The following is a 21,576-nucleotide window of genomic DNA, read 5'->3' on the forward strand; positions in this document are numbered from 1 at the left end:
TTTTGTCCCTGGAAAACATTTTTAGCCTCAGGAAGTCGGTGTAAAGCAGCAAAAAGCTCTGCTATATGGGACACGGGCCCTTAACACAAGATAGACAGGAAAGTTGGGATGAGGTAGAGACCGATGTGCTGTAGTTCAGAGTCACATGGATCAGAGAGGCTGTTACCTGCAGCACTTCAACACTTGGACAGCTCCACAGCCTCCAGCAGGCTGGAGAAAGGGAGCTGTCCAAGTGCTGAAGCCGGGACACGCACATCCCTGATGGTCAGCTGAGTTGAGTGGAAGAGGTAGAAAGTCCTGTTGGGGCTCATACTGAATCTTTTGTCTCCTTTGAATGCCAGTTGATCTTCTTCATTGTGTCCCAAATCCATAATACATACTATTTGTATACATTATACCAGAGGTGGAAGAAGTACTCTGATATTTTACTTAGGCAAAAGTAGCAGCAGAGTAGAAGTACTCTGTTACACATAAAAGTCCTGGGCCCTTTGCTACATGTCACCCCCTCTCTCTTTCCCACATTTGCACTAATTTAAGTCAAAAAAAGAAAAGGAAAAGTAAACTTACCCATTATGCAGAATGGCCCAATTCAGAATAATGTACTGTACATTATTTTACTGGATTCTAACTATTGATGCATTAATGTGTCCCCTACTTTAATACAGCTGGTAAAGGTGCAGCTAATTTGAGTTATTTTACACACTCCTGGGTAGCTTGTGAAGTCAATATTTTGTTTTTCTCAGTCACTTTGGTACATTTCTCGAATCAGCCTTAACATCTGTGAAACAGTAAGTGCATTTCTCAAAACAGATGGAATACCAGCAAAAGCCTGTTACTTGCTCAAAATACATAGTCCATCTCTCAAAAGTAAATCTTTATGTGAGTGATCATGTCGGTGACATCAGAATGATAAGTCCTTGTGTCACTATTTACAAACAAGATAGTCAAAATGTTTAGCCCTGTTGTGAACATAACAGTGCACTCGAAGTATTTTCTAATGTAAACTATGGCTAAGGTTTTGATGCCAATGATTGAAAATGCACGAGTCTGCACTTTTTCTGTATGGCACATATCAGTACAGTACAAAGTTATACATTGCAAGAGATTGGACAGGACTCAAAGTCGCGCTTTTACTGTATGTACTGTAATTTGTTGACAGAACATGTCATGGTGATACAAAAAAGAAAAAGACTAAAATGTTTTACAGAAAAAAATACAAAATTACAAATGTAAACATGGGAAACCCATTAAGCTGATGTTCCTGTCTGTCAGGTCCACAGATTCTCATCCACATAACAACAGATATTTTCATCAATTCAGGACAAGTTTACAAAAAAAACAAAAAACCCCAATGCAATGAACTTATGCCTACATGTTTTGGGTGGTAAGACTATTCATCAGAGAACCAATTTACCAAAGAGACTGAGAAAAATTAGAATGCAAAGTAACTACACAAATAAATGTAACAGTTACCCTTCCACCATTGCTTTATACAGTATATAATATTCATAGTACACAATTTTTGCTTAGTGTAGAAATAATCTACATGCTTAAATGTTTTGTAGTGACAGGAAATTACACAACATGGACTTCAAAGTACTTTTACAATGCTGTTTGCAAATTAAATTCCACATTTCAGGATGTTTTTCCAAAGATTTAATACTTATTTTTTGTTTTGCTAACTTTTCCCGGGGTTGTCTTGCCTCTGTCCACAATTAGTTATTACATTTGAGTAGTTCTTCCATTTCCTTTGAGCGTTTTGTTTTCTAGTGTGAACAGACAAGATACTTAAGACTTGCTTAAAATGAGTTGGTAGTGTGGACGAACACAAACCGGGCCCCAACTACAGAAACAGCACAGTATTAATATCTGCAGCACAGGCAGCCATCAGCTGATCAAAATATACATCAACTACATTATGGAATTTAAATGATTCAGTATTTAAAGCAGTTACAATGGACACATAATTCAAAGTGATTTTTATTTCAGTCGGGCTAAATCGGTTTTGATACCAAAGAAATGTAAAAATAAAAATAGTACAACAAAGTACATCATTTTACAAATACTCATAATGGAGGTCTGACATATCAGAATAATCAAATAAATTCAAACATGTCACAGTCATAACAAAAATAGAAAAAGTCAATACAGTACATAGAATGCATTAGGAGCTATATACTTGAAGTGTTTGCTATACCATAGACTTTACAAAATTCTACTAGAAAAAACTCCCAGTACCAATGGAATATCAGGTAATATAAAATGTAAAAAAAAAAATATAACAAAATAAAAACACTTGTGAAGAGAGTGTGTGCGCATTCATACAGGTGCAATCTGCATGCAAATCTGCCTCAGTGGGACAAATGATAAAAGCAGCTACAGGTTGTGAATGAGTCGCCGGTCTGACAGCAGCCGTTTGAAAACAACTTGTGAAGGATGATGTCGCTGCCAAACGGTTTCGAAAAAGCTAGCACAAAACATCTTTGAGAAAACGATGCACCTTTACGATTACTAGTTTTCCGTGTTCGCGTGTCAGCTTCTCTGATAAAACAGCATTATCTGAGTCAGGTTTTTCAAAATAAGATAAATTTAGACCTGTTTGATTGAGAAATAATGCTGAAGACTGACATTTTACTATATGTTTTTGTATCATGAGCCAACTATAGTGTTTGGTTAAAGTAACCTATCTGCCTAGTAACAGAATCAGCAATGAAAAGTTGGTTTTGGTGCAACCTCAAAGTAGAAAAGCCAAAAGATTTTGTGCTAACAGCTTAATGAGTCAAATTCTTGTTATTGGCAAAAAAAATTACAACTTTGTTTTATAATCTCTGTACTACTAATTTAAAATGGTTTACATGATTTTGATAAGCTCCATGGGTGATTGTTGTGTGTATTTCATATGATGGTGGACCTTGGCACAGACCGGCTCCCCCTCAAGGGAAACCTCTTCAAAAGATTAAGATGGATCAGACAAAGTACACAGACAAATGCCACTACAAAAGTCCACTAGTAACCAGAACAATAACAATAGTAATAATAATAATAATAATCCTCAGCCATATACGTGGGGATTTTTTCTTTCTCCCACATTCAGGGAGAAAAAATAGATAATTTGGCAGAAAAGAAACTGTGTTGTCTCGACAGTCCGCACTGTGTCTTTGAGTGTGAAAGGGTGGAGAAAATTAGCTTTGATGCTAATCCGTTTGCTCCTGGGAGCTCCCATGGAGACAGCAGTTACAATGGTTACTGCATGCTCTCTGTCTCTGTATCTAGTGTGTGTAACAGTCCAGGAGAGTGTGTGTGTGTGTGTCTATACTGTATATGTATGTGTTTGACGGCGAGCCTCGGGGGCTTTGCAGGCAGGTTGGTAGTGATAGTTTGATCCCCATGTTGACTGATCCCCCCACTGACGCTGTAGATATTAAGACTTCAAAAGCTGATCTGCGATCTGGCTCAGCTACATCTGGACAGAGCCCGGAGCTCTGGACTGGGAGGAGGTCTGACGTTTTCCATCAGGGGTGGGGTCCTGTGACTGCTGGGGCGGGACTTGCTGCTATGGTGTCACTCAGGGGTGGAGCTCTGGTTCTGCTGGTATATGGAGGCTTTATCCTTCAGCAGAGCCAGGCACAGGTGACAGCTCCAGCTCCCTGGAAAACAGATAAACACGGTGAGGCAGGGCTCGAGGGTGTAGAAATACATCGTTGGCTAGTCGAGATGAATCGATAATGAAAGCAATCGTTGGTTGAGGCACTGGTCAACTCAGTGCAGGTCTGAGGGAAGAGGTCACAGCAGATTTTCAGAAGTGTCAATTCTCTTTGGGCGCTGGCCCGAATACCATTTTTTGAGCTTAGAAGCTTCGATGGTAAATATTGAAAAAGTCACGTTACGGAGATCGTTTAGACGTCTGTTGATAAGCAGGCTGTCATTTCACGAGCAGTAGAACAGCAGAAGAAGGATGAATGCCCAGAAGTTCAGCAAATGACATGAGTGAGGGAGAATCCAATGGGGGAGAGATAACGGCGGTCATGAGTGTGAGTGTGTGTGAGTGTGAGTGAGTGAGAGAGAGCGCGCACCCCGTTTCTTTATTCTCATAGCGTGGGCTAACTAAAACAGCAAGATATTATTACCAATTTGTTTTTAACTTTGTTATGGCTAGGCTAGCAGACCCAAGTGCAGGACTAAGAGAGGAAGGAGACTGGAGTTAAATTAAAGAGGAACATTTATAACAGGGTTTGGATATTGAGCCAGGCAGACTGAAAGACTAGATGTGTGCAGAACAGGGTTTGTGGCTGCTGTGCAGAGCGGTCCGGAATAAGGGAATAGTTTAGCGGAAGGGTCAGCCCAGGGAGGGCAGACGGGATGAGCGCCATTTCCGGTAGAGAAACTAAAACACCTTATTACGCAAAATTTGCTTTTAACTTTTATTATAGGATATAAATATTCTTCTTCTACAATAGGCCTAAAATAATTATTTCAATTAGTTCATTATGTTGTTGTTGTTTGTACAGTTTGATTAACTTTAAAATATAGGCTATTTGACTGTTTTGATCTGTAATGAATGTGAACTTTAATGTGAACTGCGTTACGTTCACTGCTGTGAGAGGAGGTCAGGGGTCTGCATGCAAAAAACCCTGAACATTAGAATCCCAAAATTGAAAATCGAATACCTATCCAACAAGCAAATATTCAAATATTTGGGTCCAGCCCTAGCCCTCTTAGCTCTGTTCCTGGTCTCTACCAACTCCTGAGACAAATATCTGTTTAAGCTACTAAATGCTCTGCTATGTTCAGCAGCTAGTCACTGTGTCTGTCTGTTGTTTGGTGCTGAGCAGGTAGAGTGCAGTGGGTATTTAGCAGATATATATCGGCGCTAGAAGAGCGATGAGAGTGAACTAGAACAGGTGTGGGCCAGACAGCTAAACAATGCACTAAAACTCGCTGTACAGCAGAGGAGAACTGCAGATTCAGGTGATAATTCTTTGTATGTTCATCACTATAAGTGAACCCTTTCACAATGTCAACTATCAACTATGAACACAACTTAACTGTGAATTCTGTTCTGTAAACGTAATCAAAGCTAATCTGTTTATGCTGTCTTGGTCACCATCCAAAGAAAAAACAGCTTTTCTATTAGTGTTCTGAAGTGCATTACAAATCAGGGTAATTAGGGGTCCAGTACCGCGAAGCGGCTGGAAACCCTATTGTAATCGTTCTCGTTTTTATTATTAGGGGTCCAAGCCCGAGTGGGCTGGGAACCCGCGAATGCATGGCATCGCGGTTCCCAGTACCCTATTGTTTTCGCTCGGATTTTTATTTATTTATTTTTTATTCTTCCGTACATTTTCGCCTAATTCCACTACTGCAGCCTAGACGGTAAGTGCGAGGGACGCGCAACTCACAGGGTAGGTTCAGGCCCATGAGACGACGGCATGCGAAATAATTTGCTCACTTCGACCACTAGGTGGCGCTACAAGCAAGGTCCAAAGTTTGGCACATTCAAATCGCTACAACTCCCACATACAGTGGCGGATATCAAAAACCTTATATCCACGCGTTCGGGGGATCGAGCTGAATCTCATGGTACAGGCCACACCCATTTCCGCCTAGACTATTTTTTCGCAAAAACTGAAAAACCTATTTTAATTAACTCCTCTGAAGCCACAAGTCAGATTGACACCAAACGTGGCACGGATAATCTCTGGACCAAGCTGATGAAAGTTTGTAGAGGAAATTTTGATCCCCCTGAGGGCCTGTGCAAAATTTGGTGCAACTCGCCCCTAGGGGGCGCTATTTAATCCAAGAAAATTGTTCCACTATAACCACAAGTCACACTGACATGAAACCTAAGCCAAATTCTTCTGCATGGTCCCCTTACTACAGGCACCAAACTTCACCCAATGCCCATAGGTGGCGCTGTTATTGCAGATTAAAGACGTTAAAAAAAATCCTATTGACTTACATGCATTTTATATCTCCATAACCACAAGTCCGATTGACACCAAATTTTGGTCAATTGTTCCCCATGGGCCCCTGATAACACCTGAAAAATTTGGTGTAATTCGGCCAAAAGGTGGCGCTATAATCAAAGCTCAAATGTGCTCGGACAATCCCATTCATTTCAATGGGATTTTCAAACAAAGGACATTTTGCCTCATAACTACGCGCCACTACACTGCACATTCATAAACCTTATGTCTACGTGTTTCAGGGATGCTGCCAATTCTTATGATATAGGACACGCCTCTGTGCGATGACGTTTTCATTTCGCTACATCACGAAAACTGGAAAACCTATTTTAATTAACTCCTCCGAAGCTGCAAGTCCGATCAGCACGAAATTTGGCACGGACCATCTCTGGACCGAGCCGAACAAAGTTCGTAGAGGGAATTTTGATCTGACAAAAAATGTCCCAATTGCAAGCCAACAAATATTTGCGAAAACGCTAAAAACAGCAAGTATAACATATCTCAGGCTTGGAAAGGCCGATCAACACAAAACTTGAGGACCTTATGTGGCATGCCCCCCTGAGGGGCTGTGCAAAATTTAGTACAGTTAGCCCCTAGTTGGCGCTATTCAAAAAAATCCCACAGACGTACATGCATTTTACATCTCCACAACTCCGACTGATACCAAATTTGGGGCAATTGTTCCCCATGGGGCCTTGATCACACATGACAATTTTGGTGGACCTTATGCAGTAAACCAGCGGCGCGCCCGGCCCGACTTGCGCACCCTCCGCGGGGCCAGGGGGGGCGGCTTGCGCCGGGAGGCTTGGACCCCGCTTATAACTGCTTGCAGTTCTAGTTAATCTTACTTTTACCAAAAGCTAGGATATTTTTTTAATTCACAACCCTAATTAACAAGGAATTAAGGCTTCTATTTGACATTGTAGCTTGGATACTACCAATGTGCGGCAGGCCTCTTAAGAATGCATTTGTGAGGAAGAGAGCACACAGTCCTGTGAAGATATCTGAGAACTCTCAGGGTATAAGGCAACAGATCAGACCAGATGGATTGTAGGTGCCCTGCTGGTGACCGTGGATATCTTGGATGAGGGTGACCTTCATGTCTTTAACCCAGTACAAAGGGATGATATCAGGGGATATCTGTTAACTTTGTCTGCCAAATGACAAAATGTAAACCTCTGCAGTGAAGTGTTCGGCGTCAGCTTACCCTCTGGTGGTTCGGTCATGGGGGGACTTAGACAGTACATGTGGTAGCCTCGGTCGCAGTCATCACAGAACAGCAGCTGGTCCTACAGAAACACATCATGTTCAGTCTACTGATTAGAGCACCAAGAGAAAATTCAACAAGCAGAGAAAGTGAGACAGTTCACTCGCTTTCTCCTCCCTTTCTGTCCATTTCAGCCTTTTGCCCACACTAAGTCTACATGTCATTTTACACACAAAAAAAACTTTATTTTAACTGGGCTCGACAATGTCTTTAGCAGAGGCCTATCCACAGCAAGATTTTTTGGGAAACACAGAGACCACTTCTGACACATATGATGGAAATATAAAAAAAGGCTCACATCATTCTCTGAGGTGCCGCAAACGTTGCAGCATTTGCACTCAATGCACTGCCAGCGATAGGTCTTCACTGCAGCCATCATGACTGGTGTGAACTGCAGGCATGTTGGGTGGCCTGCAGGAAGGAGAGGACATAAAAATAACCGTGAACCGTGCACTAGTTATGACCACCTAGTTCCTTGATGAGTTGACATGATTAGGGCTCAACTGACTGTTAACTAAAACCCCTTTTCTGAAGAGCCATCGGGTAATTGTAGTTTGACAACTGTGAAAAGGCGCAGCTGGGCTGTCAAGCTTTTAATTTTTTCCCATGATGATGAGCTGTGCATGGGGCTGTAGTGAGTGGTAATCAGCATTTCAAATATATGGTGCGTGGTGTCTTTTCTTCTAGTGTTTCAAAGACCAAAAAGACAAAAGTGTAAGTAAGTGTCTGTAAGGATTAGGCTGGGAACCGGAAGGTCGCCAGTTCAAGTCCAGCTCAGACTAGAGTTGTGAAGCGTGGACTGGTAGCTGGCGAGGTGCCAGTTCACCTCCTGGGCACTGCTGAAGGTGGCCTCGAGCAAGCCCCTGAACCCCCAATTGCTCGGGGCGCCGCACTGAGTGGCAGCCCAGTCACTCTGACATCTCTCCGTGTGATGTTTCTACGCATGTGTGTGTATTTCAGACCTGTGTGTATACTAATAACAATAATAACACCAGAGTGAGAACATTGAATTTCCCTTGTGGGATTAATAAAGTATGTCGTCTTCTTCTTCTTCTTAACATACGATGCGAACATTAGCGTTACTTACAGCAGTAATCGAACATTACTCCCAAGAAATGAGCCAAATATTTACATTCGTTTGTGGGGTTGCATATTACGTTTAATCAAAGTCACGACTAGCATATCCACTGTAGGGCTGGAACGATGTGAGATTTTTAAGAGCGATACCGATTTTGATATTTGAGGATTTTAAAATCTGATAACATAAACTAAGATTATCCATTTGTCATGTGTAGTTACGAGACCTCACCAAGACAACATGACATAGTGTAGTTAATTTTTTTACAGTACAGCTGACTGCTGTGCTCTGTGGTGTTTTTGTGGCGTATCAAACACGCAGAGTGCCCTCAACACTCACACGATCCGTCTCTCTCTCGTCTCTTTCTTTTTTAATTGTCATTTATCGACACCGATTTATCTGCAAGTAGCTCATCTCGGCCAATAATATCGGCACGCTGATTTATCGGTCCAGCTCTAATCCACTGTGTGTTTCCTGACATAGCGTTATGTTTGTTGAACACAACGTTTAATCCTCATCCTAAAAGATTTTTATCTTCCATCCATGTCTTCTACATGTATCATAAACTGGTGAGGACGCTGACTCTTTTGATATTGCTGGTATGAAATGACAAGGCTGTTTTTGTCTACCTCTGTTTCTAAAATCTAGAACCCATTAATTACAATGAATTTCAATGATAAAAATGGACACTGTTAACCCTGTAAACTGCATATGTGCCATCTGAGATAGAAAGCTCTACAGGCATAGCAAATGTAACTAAGGTGGGGCGGAGCTTACATGAACATGACGAGTTCATACCTGAGCGTCCACAGTCTGAGCAGGACACCAGCTCTTCTGATTGGCCGGTCTTCTGGTTTAAGGTGGAGTCTCCCAGACAGAAGTCACAGTAATCGTTAGGCAGTGCCAGCCCATTGGGACCCTTCTTAGTTGCTAAGTGGGAGAATGAGTGAAGAAACCATTCAGTGCACATTAGATCTGTCACTTTAACCTGAGTTATTGAGGAAGATGAGTCAAATATCTTCTTCAAGATGAACATGTCAAAACTGTCATTGTTTGTCTAAGTGTAGTATAATACTGTTTATAAATCAAATATTTTCAACTCTGAAGCACAGTGTTACAAACCTGTTCATGCCACAGCAGCCAAATCAATTTTTACCTGTGTAACTGGCTGATGATGTATTGAATCATGATCCAAACTAATGAATGAGTGACAACTGACAAAACGCACTTGTTGAATGTTTTGGCTAACACGGTGTCGCGTGCACAAAAGAAAATAGCAATGCGATGCATATGAGAGGGGGGAAAAAAGATGGATGATATGCTGAAAAAAATGCCAGGAATCCCAACTGTGCAAGCATGTTTCAGTCAGGAACACTCAGAATAATCCCAAATTTGGGATTCAAAATGATCATGAAAATCAAAAAAATAAAAGGAGCGGAACAAAAAAACAAAAAATAAAAATTAATGAGAGAGAGACTTCCCTTTTACAAACACATACATGCTAAATGGCATGCAACCACACCTCCCTCCCCTCTCTCTCTCTGTCTCTCTCTCAGCACTAGAGAGTGACTCACTCTTCTGCTCTTCAGGCTGGCGAGGAGTGGGTGGTGCCTCGATCTCCTCGCGGTCCTCGCCCTCCTCCTCGGCCAGGTGAGAGTGTGTATAGTGGTAGCTCAGGCCAGGGCGGTTCTTGTAGCGCTTCCCACAGACTGACACACACACACACGGTCACAGAAAAATGTTATAGTGATGGCGGCTCATTCTTATTACCGTGCAAAAAGGCCCAAGATGGAACCACAAAAGTGCGCTGTTCAGTACGCAATCACCCGACAACCGGCTTCATTTAAAAAAAATGTTATTTGCACAAGGTTCATTTTTGGTTGACGCGCTAGTAGCAAACTCATACACTGGAAGTGAGCTTTTGCACAGTGAGCTATGGCCAGCAGAAAGTTACAGAGCACACACGAAGCGGCAAAAAAAAAAAAATAAACGCATTCAGGCGGGCAACTTTACCAATTTCTATGATGTAAAACTTAAGTTCCAGATGGGGTCTTTCAGATCACACCATGCATGGCAGAAGGGTTGTTTTTGTCTTTCAGGAGAAAAAGCAAAAGCCCCTCTTGCTGACATGCATGACACACGGACGTTGCAAAGGAATCTTCCACTTACTGTCGCAAGCATATGGCTTGTCCCTCTCCTCCAGCGCTGCAGCTGCAGCCTCCTGTTTTTTCTTGCCATTCTTGTCACTGCGACCCTAAAGAACCCATTTAACAGTTGAGATAGACGATACAAGTGAAAAATAAATTCACTTTTTTTTTTAAATAGATTGAACTTAAGAAAGAACTTAAGATACAAAACAAGAACCACAAAGGCTATGATGGGGAAGTCTATTCAAAACAGACAAACACGCAGGTACAATTTAGGCCCATCATTGAAATGAAGAGAAATAAATAGAAAAAAAATCCAGATTTAAACAGCATCTTTTTCTTGAGAGTAATAATAACACAGCACAGTTAAGTTGGCAGTTGCACTGCAGAAAAGAAACTGCCATATTGTGGTTAAAGGTGGGGTATGCGAATCTGGAGAAATCCAATACCACTACAAATACCATGATGTAGGGCGAACAACACGTAGCAATTATTGTGACTAATGTTAGCTAATTTGTGGGTTAGCAAACTGTTGTAACAGTTGCTGCTGCGAAGCAAACATGCAGAGAGGACGAGCACACCAGCTCCAGACAACAGCTGGAATAGTGTTGGTAAGTCCAAGCAACTTTGTTTGTTTCCCATTTACAGAGTAACACCTTTCTGCGCAAATACAGAACAGACAGCTAGCGGACCGTGAGGAAATATTCACTGAATTTGACAAAAGTAAATGCAAACACCACCTTTAAGAAAAGGAGAATTAAAACTATTGTAACTATAGCCGTAATTGTTACAATAGCTGTAACTGCCACTGTGGTTGTTTGATTTTCCGTCATTTTAACACGTCTTCTGTTCTAAAACAAACTGCAACAAATGATGAAATCAAACATCTGTGAACCACAATATGTAAATAAAACTGACCTCAAATCTCTCCGGAAGCAACTCTGGCTCTACCTCTGAAACTGACCGTGATCATACTGACTGGTTTCCGCTGATTCCACTGTGGTATTTTCATACTGATCTTCTGGGATCCCACGGGGAACGTACTGCAGAAAAAGACACAACACTCACCTTGGACTTGCTCTTGCCTCGTCTCTTGGGGGTTTCGTCCTCAAAGTCCTCGTCATCCAGGTCGTCCAAGTAGTCGTCGTGGTCCAGGACTCTCTGCAGTGAGAGGATCAGGATTAGGTCTCAGTGTACTGAATGTACAAACTCCTTCTTATTTTTGAGCCAGCGTTTAGAGTTTGACGCTTGGGAAGAACTTGACACCAAGTTGTTTAACTGTTTTGTCAACTTTTGTCATTCACATTGACATTCACATTCACTGTGTGTTTGTTTTAATCTGTTGGGTGAAGTTCACCTGGAGCATATAGCCATAGAACTAAGAACAACTCCTTTCTCCAAATCTATAAAACAGTGGACTATCAAACACGTTGTCATAATCTGGGGTAGTGCTTATGTCATTGTTTTACTATTTTGTCTGTGCTTTTGTGCTCTTGTATGTTTTCTTTTATGTTTTTTATATGCCATCAACCTGCCAGGGCCTGCAGATGAAAGTTAGCCAGGATGGCTAAATCTGGCACATTTACATGATGGAAGTGTATGTCATTAGTTATATATTATGTATATATTTTTATGTCAGTTGTATTGGCAGAAAACGTGAGAGTTCAGCTTTGAGCCAGACCTTACGGACGCGCCCAGAGGATGTGTGAGTGGTCGCCGAGGTGGCAGGAGGCTCCACGGTTGCCGAATCATCCTCAGGGCCACGGATGTCCGACACTCCACTTCTCCTGTCGAGGGGCTCCCCCTTCAGCAGGGCCTCCAGACTGCTGCCATCCACCGTCCCCAACGCGTCACGCTTCAGACCCAGCTCCAAATCTGCTACACACACAAAGCAAAACAGTAATGCTTGCATTGACATGACATGACCACAGCAACAGACATACACACAGACAAATGAATTAACAGAAATACTAAGATTTATCAGCATGAATGAAACCAACCCCTTGACTGTTTTTGCGGTGGGAGACAAGTTGTTCCACCAGAGCTGATACCTGCTTTGAGAGGAGGGAAGGCCAAGCGGGGGTCCTCAGGGGGATGAGAACGCCGCTTCTTCCTCCAGCGACGGGCTGGGTAGGTGTACAGCTGCCCCGGAGCTACACCTGATGAGAGACAGAACAATACAAATAGCAGGTAAAGTACGTATTGGCGTGATTTACAGCACTTATAACTCTAAATAGATATAATAAATATTAAAAATCATATAAAACAAAAGTCATGTCCTTTTTTACAGTTTGCGTATTTGAGTATTTGTAAAATAATATGATTTTATTATATCATCATGATATATCAATTCAGTTAGTTACTGATAATGATGAATGATCTGTTACATACCTGCACTCCGGTGTCTCTTCTCCATCCAGATGTAACAGTTGGACTGGGCTACACCAGTTTGAGAGTCCAGGAAAGGCATGAGGATGCTGCGCTCAGCACACAGGCGAGCGTTGTAACTATGACACTGCTCCATGGCATCTCTGTAATACTGCTCCCCCAGCCTGAAAGGTGGAAGTTGGACACAGACAGGTCTAATATCACAGATCAGTTAAAAATCATTCCTGGATGAATACTGCAAATTAAAAAGAGTTGAAATAATAAATAGTAAAACACTGTATACACAAAAATAGCATGCCTTTAAATTTGAGTGCCAAAGATCATTCTTGACCTTGTGGATAACAGCTTGACGAATGACTAGCCACTTGATGGCTTGTTCTGTCGCACTCAACTGCATCTTGTTAAAATCCTTTTCAATTTGTTTCTTAATTATGACCAAGGTATGTACTAAATGGGACATATTACAGCTAAAAAAAGACTTTTAAGTGCTCTCTGGTCAACAAACTATGTATTAGTATCATTGTTTTTACCTCAAAAACATCTTTGTTATTTATGTTATTTTAACAACTTTCTTGTTCTTTACCTGCCAACATATCTCTGCAGACACAAATATATTCTGCAATAAGCGAATATCCCACAGCCACTTTATCAGTTGGGTTCTGATAACATGTTTTTGCACACCACACAGTTAGGGACACTTTCATAATAAAACAAATTTTCTTGAAGGGTCTTGTGGCTGACACATCTACACTGTGCCACAGTTAACAAAACTGCTTTGATTCTGTGATCACACACTTTGTAGCACTGCACCACAGAGAAGCAATGTAACCACAATGGCTTTACTGCTACTTTGCTTGCATGTTGCACCTTTCTCATACACTGTAATTCATAATTCTAACGTCCACCCCCTTTGTGATTTATTAACATTAACACTACTATAATAATATGGCGGCCATCTTCGGTGTAACTAAAATGAATAATAATTACTATGGTCACGTTACACGAGTAAGTGCCCTTTCTCACAAACACATTATTTATCCTCGGCTTCACTCTCGAAACCAATTTGTCGCAATGTTCTACAGCTCACACACTGTTGCTCTGACTGAACGACCTTTGCGTTTATTAAAAGGGACACATAACCGAGCCTGACTTCAGTACTATGCCTAACACCAACAGTATCGATGGAGGGATGTCAGAACAAAAGGTTGATTGTTAGCAAGCCTCTCGTCACAACAAAGCACCCGCCAAGCTGACAGGTTACTGGCAAATGTCCTCTCTCTTCATCTGCAGGCGGCTGGTTAGCAACAGTTTGGATATATTGAGTGTAACACCACCTTAAACACAACCCTGAGTAGCTAAGTTCGGAATAAGTAGTGGCTAAGACACAGCTCCACAATGGGCTCGCCTCATTTGTATTTGCCCACAGCTAACAAGCTAACCTTAGCTCAGTGGATAACGTTATTCTCTTGGGACAAATATTGTATTCAAGATTGAGGATGCGATGTTTACAGATTTCTGCGCTCTGCAGTAACATAATGATTAATCAACCGCACACGCACATCTGTGTGGCTGCTTGTTTAACTCTTACAATAAATAAAGGTAAACTTACACTTTCACAACACTGTCGACGGCCGCCGCCATATTTGCTTATTGCGGTTGTGTGAAGTGCCACTGCGCCTGCGCACAGGCGTTAGCGAGCGTTACTGCCTCCCAGGGTGAAAAACACGAAGCGCACTATAAACAGCCACTAACCACATGATCCTGTTGATCAATGCAGCAGACACTAAAGATGTTTTAACAGATAATAGCATTATTATTTTGATGACACAAATTATGTTTAACAAACTCAACTTAGAACCCCTTAATTCATATGTTGAATTGGTGTCCAAAACCTATTCAACAAATCTATTCAAAATGTTCTCTTGCTGAATTACCAACCTGTCAACGTGGATAACTGCCTGGGGTGCCAGATCTTGTTTTATACAGATGGATATACAGTCAGATCCTTATCACTGTTTGTCAGTTGGTGTTTTGGTTATTTAATCACTTGCAAATCTGACAGCTGGTTCCTGCATTATTGTGCAATCTTGTAGAGGGGCCCTGCGTTAAAATCTATAGGTAATCCCTCAAAAAAAACTTGGTACAGATGCAATACCAATTATGATCAGGGCTAGAATCACCCCATATTAACAGCAACTATATGATATGATGTTGGGGAGAGAAGTGTATCATAATTTATAAGGTCTTGTAGATAAGTGATGTCACATTTCACTTAGATGACTAAAAGCCTAATTTGTCCATACCTCAATATATGAGTTTAATACAAAACAAATCTGTTAACAGAGAAGATCTTGGTCCAGCATTCTCACGGACACAGCCACAGACGAGAAATCACGTCGGGGACAGCAGGGTGAGTTGAGCCAGTTTTTACTTGAGGTGTCTTTAAAGTGAGGACATGACAGTAACGTCCAACTAAAATATGTACATATATTTTAGGATGTAGTACATCTCTGGGAATAATCAATTTGGATGTAAAATAAACTGTTTTCAGAATATGGCTTTCCAAAAAAAGTTGACTCTTGAGGGATAAGTTGAGCCACATGGGGGTCGGTGACATCAATGGCATTTTATCATGCAAACTCAAATGGCAGTTCCCAACATTTAATTGGATTTAGTAGTGAAACATTGCAGCTATGTCTCCTAGTTGTTTTATATCAATGTATCGCTTTAAAGTCATCCTGTTTATCGTCATGTCCCGTGCCACCTGATGAATGGACTTTCCATTTTTGTACCTCTCCCACTACTCTGTCCAAATCCACAAGAGGAGTTGAAGTCTGTCTGTCTTCCATTTATAGAAGCATGACATGATGGTTTCTGGTCTAAAATACATAATGTCACATCATTTTGGTGATACATAAGAATGCCATCTAAAATTACAGTCAAATATCTGTCTCAACTTCCCCAGGTCTTTTGGCTCAAATTACCCCATTCTATCCCATCCATGTTCAGACACAAGAATCAGGACTCCTTGAACATAAAAAAACAGTTTTTTGATCATAAATGTGCTTATCACATATTCCATGGGCCTCTCTCCATTACAGGGTGAGTAAAATGGATTAATCTTCAGAAATGTGTGGTCACATGACCAATTTTTTCTATGTTTGCTGAGAAACAAGGGGTGGCTCAACTTCCCCACAGGCTCAAATCACCTAGTTCTTATACTATCTGCAGAGGGATAACAACATCAAAGGGTGTCTCAAAGGGTGTCTTAGGTCTTTATTATCAGGGGAGTCTCAAGACTCTCCATCTTATCTATTGTTCTGGACATGCTGACACTTTCTAACATAAAACATACCTAATCTGAAGGGCACTGAGGCAACTCAAGTCAGCACAGTAGAAGACTTTCTTCACCCATAAAACATCTTCCACATGAGGGGAATGCATCATAGGCTACTACTGAATATATTTTCATTACCAGTGATTTGCCAAACACTTGGCATTTTACTATTCTCTTTTTATTCTGTGATAATCACATGCATATTAAAAAACAAGGCAGCTTTTGATAATAAATAAATGTACAGTATATTGTGTGAATTCTCTGAACTTGCAAGGTGTGTGTTGTACATACTGTATGCATACAACAGCAGCAGAGAAGCAAATAGTGCCCAGAACATAATCTAACATGAGGCGTCTTGTTTACTGGCATCAAGTCTATTTAAAGCAAGCTAGTATTGATACCAGTTATCTAGTTATTAATGCTACTAGATACTAGCTAGTATTGAAAACGAGTCCTAACGCCTTCATCATTTTTGTTTATATTGGAGCTCAGAATCTCACATGATTGTCAACCCAAAAAACAAACATATATTTGCTTTGTCTTTATTTTAATGTGTTGGGGTTTTTCCTCCATCATTTGAAAATGGCAAACCAAATCCTCAAAGATAAATTAGCTTGACGCCGATGGCAGCTCAAGTAGGCTGGACAATAGAGTTGCTTTTCACCCAGACGTAATTATGAGCCTTTCCTGACTGGACAAACACTCCACTGTAAACTGGACTGTCAACTTTGCTTCTACTTTCCAAACTGGAAAAATATGGCTGCTGCAGTGTAACTGGTGTCAAAACCATCTGCAAAAAAATCTGCTTTGAAAAAATCTTTACTCCATTGATGCCATATGTGCTATTAGCTCTTACTAGTATTTATTGCTGCTGTTACTATTATCTATTGTCACTTATATATCTTTTACTGTATTGATGCTTTGTTGATGCCTGTATGTTGTTCCTCAAATGTAAGTAGCTTTAGATAAAAGCGTCTGCCAAATGAGTAAATGTAAATTTAAATGTAAATCACACTGCCCCAACTTCATTTCTGTTTCCTGGTCTATGCTGACACCACTTTACCCCCAATCACCACACCATCCGTTGTATTATTTTTAAGTTTTAATTTGTCACATACTCAACATATCTCTACATTGTGCAGTGAAATGCTGCCGCCTAAAGCAGCCTACTGTGCTTTGAGCATAGACTGTGCTTGACATAATAAAATAACAAAATATTGACCACATTTCAAAAGGACAATCCAGAAATATGTTATCCTGATATGCCTTTAAACATTGGTGTTGTTACAGTGTATAGGCAGCAGGCAGGTTTATATTGATGTATCTGATCTTCTTGCCTACATTTTAAAAGATGTGCCATTTTCAAAGAGGTGCCCCTGTCTGTCATAATAGGTAGCTGATGAATATCCCTAAAAAGTCTTCGGATTTACAAATGTTAGTCCTTAAATGGATTGTAAGTTATTGTAATCCAATGCACTTTTTGTGAAATTCAGCGAATATTTTCTCACGGTTTCTCTCTCCATTTTGCGAGTGCTCTGAAACAAAATCTGTTTTTCCTACACAGCCCTGGCTCTGTAAATGGAAAAAAAAGAAAGTGGTGTGGACCTTGCCACACAACATTGCTTCTGAGGGACCACTGAAAAGGAGGGGTGTATTTGTTTGACATCAACAAACCTTCTACAGAACCGCTTACTCATGTCTTTTAACTGAATCCATGGATTTTAACAAGCATCTACTCTGTTTCTTTTTAAAATGAAAAGGTGTCACTTGTTCTTGACTGTGGATTTACCTTCACAATTGACAAAATGACAATTGTGAAAGATGATAAAATTTACTTTATATTATTATTATTATTATTATTAGTAGTAGTAGTAGTATGGAGGACTGATCCTGACACATTCAGAAATAAATACAGAAATAAATAAATAAATGCTCAATAAATAAATAAGCATCCGATTAAATACACAAAAAAATAAAGTACATGTGTTATTTTACTTTTAATAGACGTATGTAACAGGTTTTATACTTCCTGTGAGTATAATCCAATCAATCTTATTTTCATACTGTATATCCGTTGTGTAATTTGATAAATGATGTTGTATGTGGTGCTCGCATCGTGTACTACTGAGACTTCATTGCCCTCTTCAGAGAAGACTGTCAGACTGCAACATGCGTCTTTGTAAAGAGAGAAACGGACAGAAAAAGTCTGTAACTCTGCCTGTCAGCTCGCTCTGCTCCCTTAAAATTGAATTTACCATACAGAATTGAATACGAGTGCACTCCAGATTTAGCTGCGGCCAGCTGACCGTGTGCTTCTCCCTATACCGCAGTTCTGTGTCCATGCATGCAGCAAACTGAAAACACTGTCTGTCAGAGCGTGAAAAGCAATGAAAAGAGAAGGAAGACATGGCTGGTTGTATTGTCTTCAAACAGAGCTGCTAAACACCTCAGCGCACTGAAGGAAGCCATCTGACTGTGTGAGGAGCAGCTAGTTGATGTGTGCAGGCAGAGAAGGCCTAGAGCTCTCCCGTCTGACTGGTCAACCAATAGGAGAGAAGTTCACCCCTTGAGACACAGCCCCTCCTCATTTGCATAATGAGGCAGAAATGTATACAGAAATGTAAAGGACAGGCAGAAATAAATACCATGGGTGAAAATAAATAGGGTAGAAAATGCAACGCAAGAATAAAACAGACAAAAATATTAAAACACACACATAAATAAATACATTTAAAAAAGAAGTAATTAATAAATGAAGTTGAAGATTATAACGGACAATAAATAAATAAGGTAATTAAAATAGACATTTATTTATGTACTTAATTTTTTTGTGTATTTAATCGGATGCTTATTTATTTATTGAGCATTTATTTATTTATGTATTTATTTCTGAATGTGTCAGGATCGGTCCTCCATAGTAGTAGTAGTAGAAGTAGCAGTGGCAGCGATAGTAGTAGATATACACTAAAAACACTGTGCACATCAAAATTACAGCTATACCCTTCAAGTTTAGGTCAAATGCCATAAGGTTAACATATTTGCGATGAAATGTGGCTTAGTTATTAAGTTTAGATGAATATTTTGCCCTTGATGCCAATTATGCAGGAAATAACCCATGCATATGATATGCCAGAACAGTTTAGTTACAGATGAGAAGTCAAATGAAAACAAACTACAAATAGGCCTACTATGATTTTACCTCCCAACTAACCTAAGCCTAATATTATGGGGAATCTGTCAGATATAACTTAAATGTCGCCCCGCAGTGAACAGTTAACTTTTATCAAGTATAGTTACCCATGATAAGCTCACCCCTCCCCGTTCATGAGGGGTCTGACCATGAGACAGACAGACAGGAGAGGAAGACAGTCCTTGTGGATCAATCTACGTTCATTCACACTGACAGTCGACCAGACCGATAGCGTTCCTCAGACGAGATGAATGATACTCATTCAGTGGTCTGATTTCCTGAAACTGTCACAGTGACCAGCCGTAGATCGTGAATTGTATTTAGCTTGCAAGCTAATGTTTGCTAACATTAAGCTGGCTCTGATACAGCAAACACTTATACCAGGGCAGCAGTTACTACCAGATAACTAACGTTGACGGATAGCCCAACAGCCCATTTCAGAGGTAATTATTGTACTTTTTACTCTACTTTACAGATTAAGGATTTAACACTGTATAACGAGACTATAAAATACAGTGAATAGTATTAAAGTACCTTAAATTCCCCAGCAGTATTAAGTCAGTTTCACCTCGATTAGCTGAGCTTACAATTCGGCAGTTAAGGGGAAAGTTAAGGGAAACTTAAATTGCTGAGCTTTTATCTAAATTGTACTGATGTGAACCAAAGACTGTGTGCGCGTGTTTGACATTTTAAGGAAACTCCTAAGGCTGTCTGAAACTCACTTTCGAATTTGTAAAAACTGGATTATATTTGTTAAAATGCAAAAAAGGGAGATTTTACTGTGGTTCATCGGCGTCGCCAGGTAATTTTTTTCGGGGCTTTAGCCTCGGATGTTTTGACTGTAGCCCCGAATGTAACCCAATAACAGCAACAAAAATATTTTCCATATTAATATGCAATAATTCTCATGACGCAGCCTGTCTCACAGGTCTTCAAAGAGCAGGGGCTACTCGCAATAATATTGCTACATTTTGTTTGTAGCAATATAATTGCTACACTGTTACTGGTGAAAATGTGCCACATACAAAAAGACTTTACTACTTCAGGTATGCCTACATGTATGAAGACTCTAGGGATTAAATTAAATGAGAAAAGTTGATATACAGGAGATCTGTCAGTAATACAGAATGCCTGAGAGCTTTACTGCATTATATCACACTATATTTTTTATTTTGAATTGCCACCTGAAGTTTGTGTTTCCTTTTAAATAAATAAAGACACTTTCTCAAAGGATGTGTAAAACTTATTTCACCTCTGCAGACAGAAAGAGAATATGTCACTCTTGTAGGTTCACTGTAGAAATTATCTAGGTGGTTCAACTTAAAAACTTAAGTTCAATTGCTGCCTTAAAAATGTGAGTAAACTCAACTTTAAGAAAAGCTCTGTTTCAACTCATGATGTTACGTTATACAATTTATTTAATTAATGATAATTTGTTGTTTGAACTTAATACTGTGAGTTAAAACAACTATCTATATTACATTGTGTAATATTACTGTACTCAGAACTGGCGGGGCTTAATCTATAAGTGGGTGGTATTAACTGGAAGTAAAATTTCTATCAGAACTTGCTATATTTATTAGAAAACCATTTACAGAACAGCCTCAGAACTGAGCTTCAGAGAATAGTAATTGATTTTTTTATATTCATATATTTATAGTTTATAACAAAACAGATATTGACACATTTTACTCTGATGATACTTATAGAAACTATCTGTACCGGATACTCGTTTTAACCGAGTACTTGCTAAACCCTAATAATTAGTTGATTATCTATATGTTCCCCTTCGAGGGAACGAGACACTGCGTCGGTTACGACACTATGGGAACGCCTCTAGGCGAAGCAGGTCTGAACGTGAATGAAATCACTCCAATCCTATTGGCTTGTTGCTAGAACGGTAAGGTGTGACGGAATAACCGGAGGAGTATAAAGCACACCTGTACACACTCATCATTAGCTTTTTTCTATTCAGCAGGCGCTCTGTATGTTGTTTGAAGAAAGCTCCAGTCCTACAAGCAGTGTGTCTTACCTGAAGAAAAAGTCTACCAGCATGTCCGGCAACCAGATGTACAGAAGGTGTGTTTTTTCTTGCCCTCGGTACATCACGGATGGAGATTCTCATGAGATGTGTGTCTCATGTTAGGGGATGGAGCACGCCCGGGCAGCTCTCGAGGGGGCTGCCTGCGCCCGTTGCGAAGCC

General features: G+C 40.3%; 1 protein-coding gene across 5 annotated transcripts; it reads right to left on the reverse strand.

The window, feature by feature from the left end:
* Positions 1-1,469: 1,469 nt before the first annotated feature.
* On the reverse strand, positions 1,470-14,546 carry LOC123957823 (zinc finger protein ubi-d4-like). Of its 5 annotated transcripts, none has more exons than XM_046030895.1 (11): positions 14,456-14,546; positions 12,850-13,010; positions 12,510-12,617; positions 12,140-12,333; positions 11,527-11,619; positions 10,481-10,565; positions 9,886-10,020; positions 9,110-9,241; positions 7,532-7,644; positions 7,174-7,255; positions 1,470-3,647 (listed from the first exon to the last, which is right to left on the reverse strand). In XM_046030895.1, the coding sequence occupies exons 1-11, from the start codon at positions 14,485-14,487 to the stop codon at positions 3,562-3,564; spliced, it is 1,221 nt and encodes a 406-aa protein (XP_045886851.1). In that variant the 5' UTR covers positions 14,488-14,546; the 3' UTR covers positions 1,470-3,561. The 5 variants fall into 5 exon arrangements, with proteins under 5 accessions (XP_045886851.1, XP_045886850.1, XP_045886849.1 ...); XM_046030894.1 differs by having other exon boundaries at positions 12,140-12,336; XM_046030893.1 differs by having other exon boundaries at positions 12,459-12,617.
* Positions 14,547-21,576: the final 7,030 nt, after the last annotated feature.

Source organism: Micropterus dolomieu, linkage group LG19, assembly GCF_021292245.1.
Source record: "Micropterus dolomieu isolate WLL.071019.BEF.003 ecotype Adirondacks linkage group LG19, ASM2129224v1, whole genome shotgun sequence".
Classification (NCBI taxonomy): domain Eukaryota; kingdom Metazoa; phylum Chordata; class Actinopteri; order Centrarchiformes; family Centrarchidae; genus Micropterus; species Micropterus dolomieu.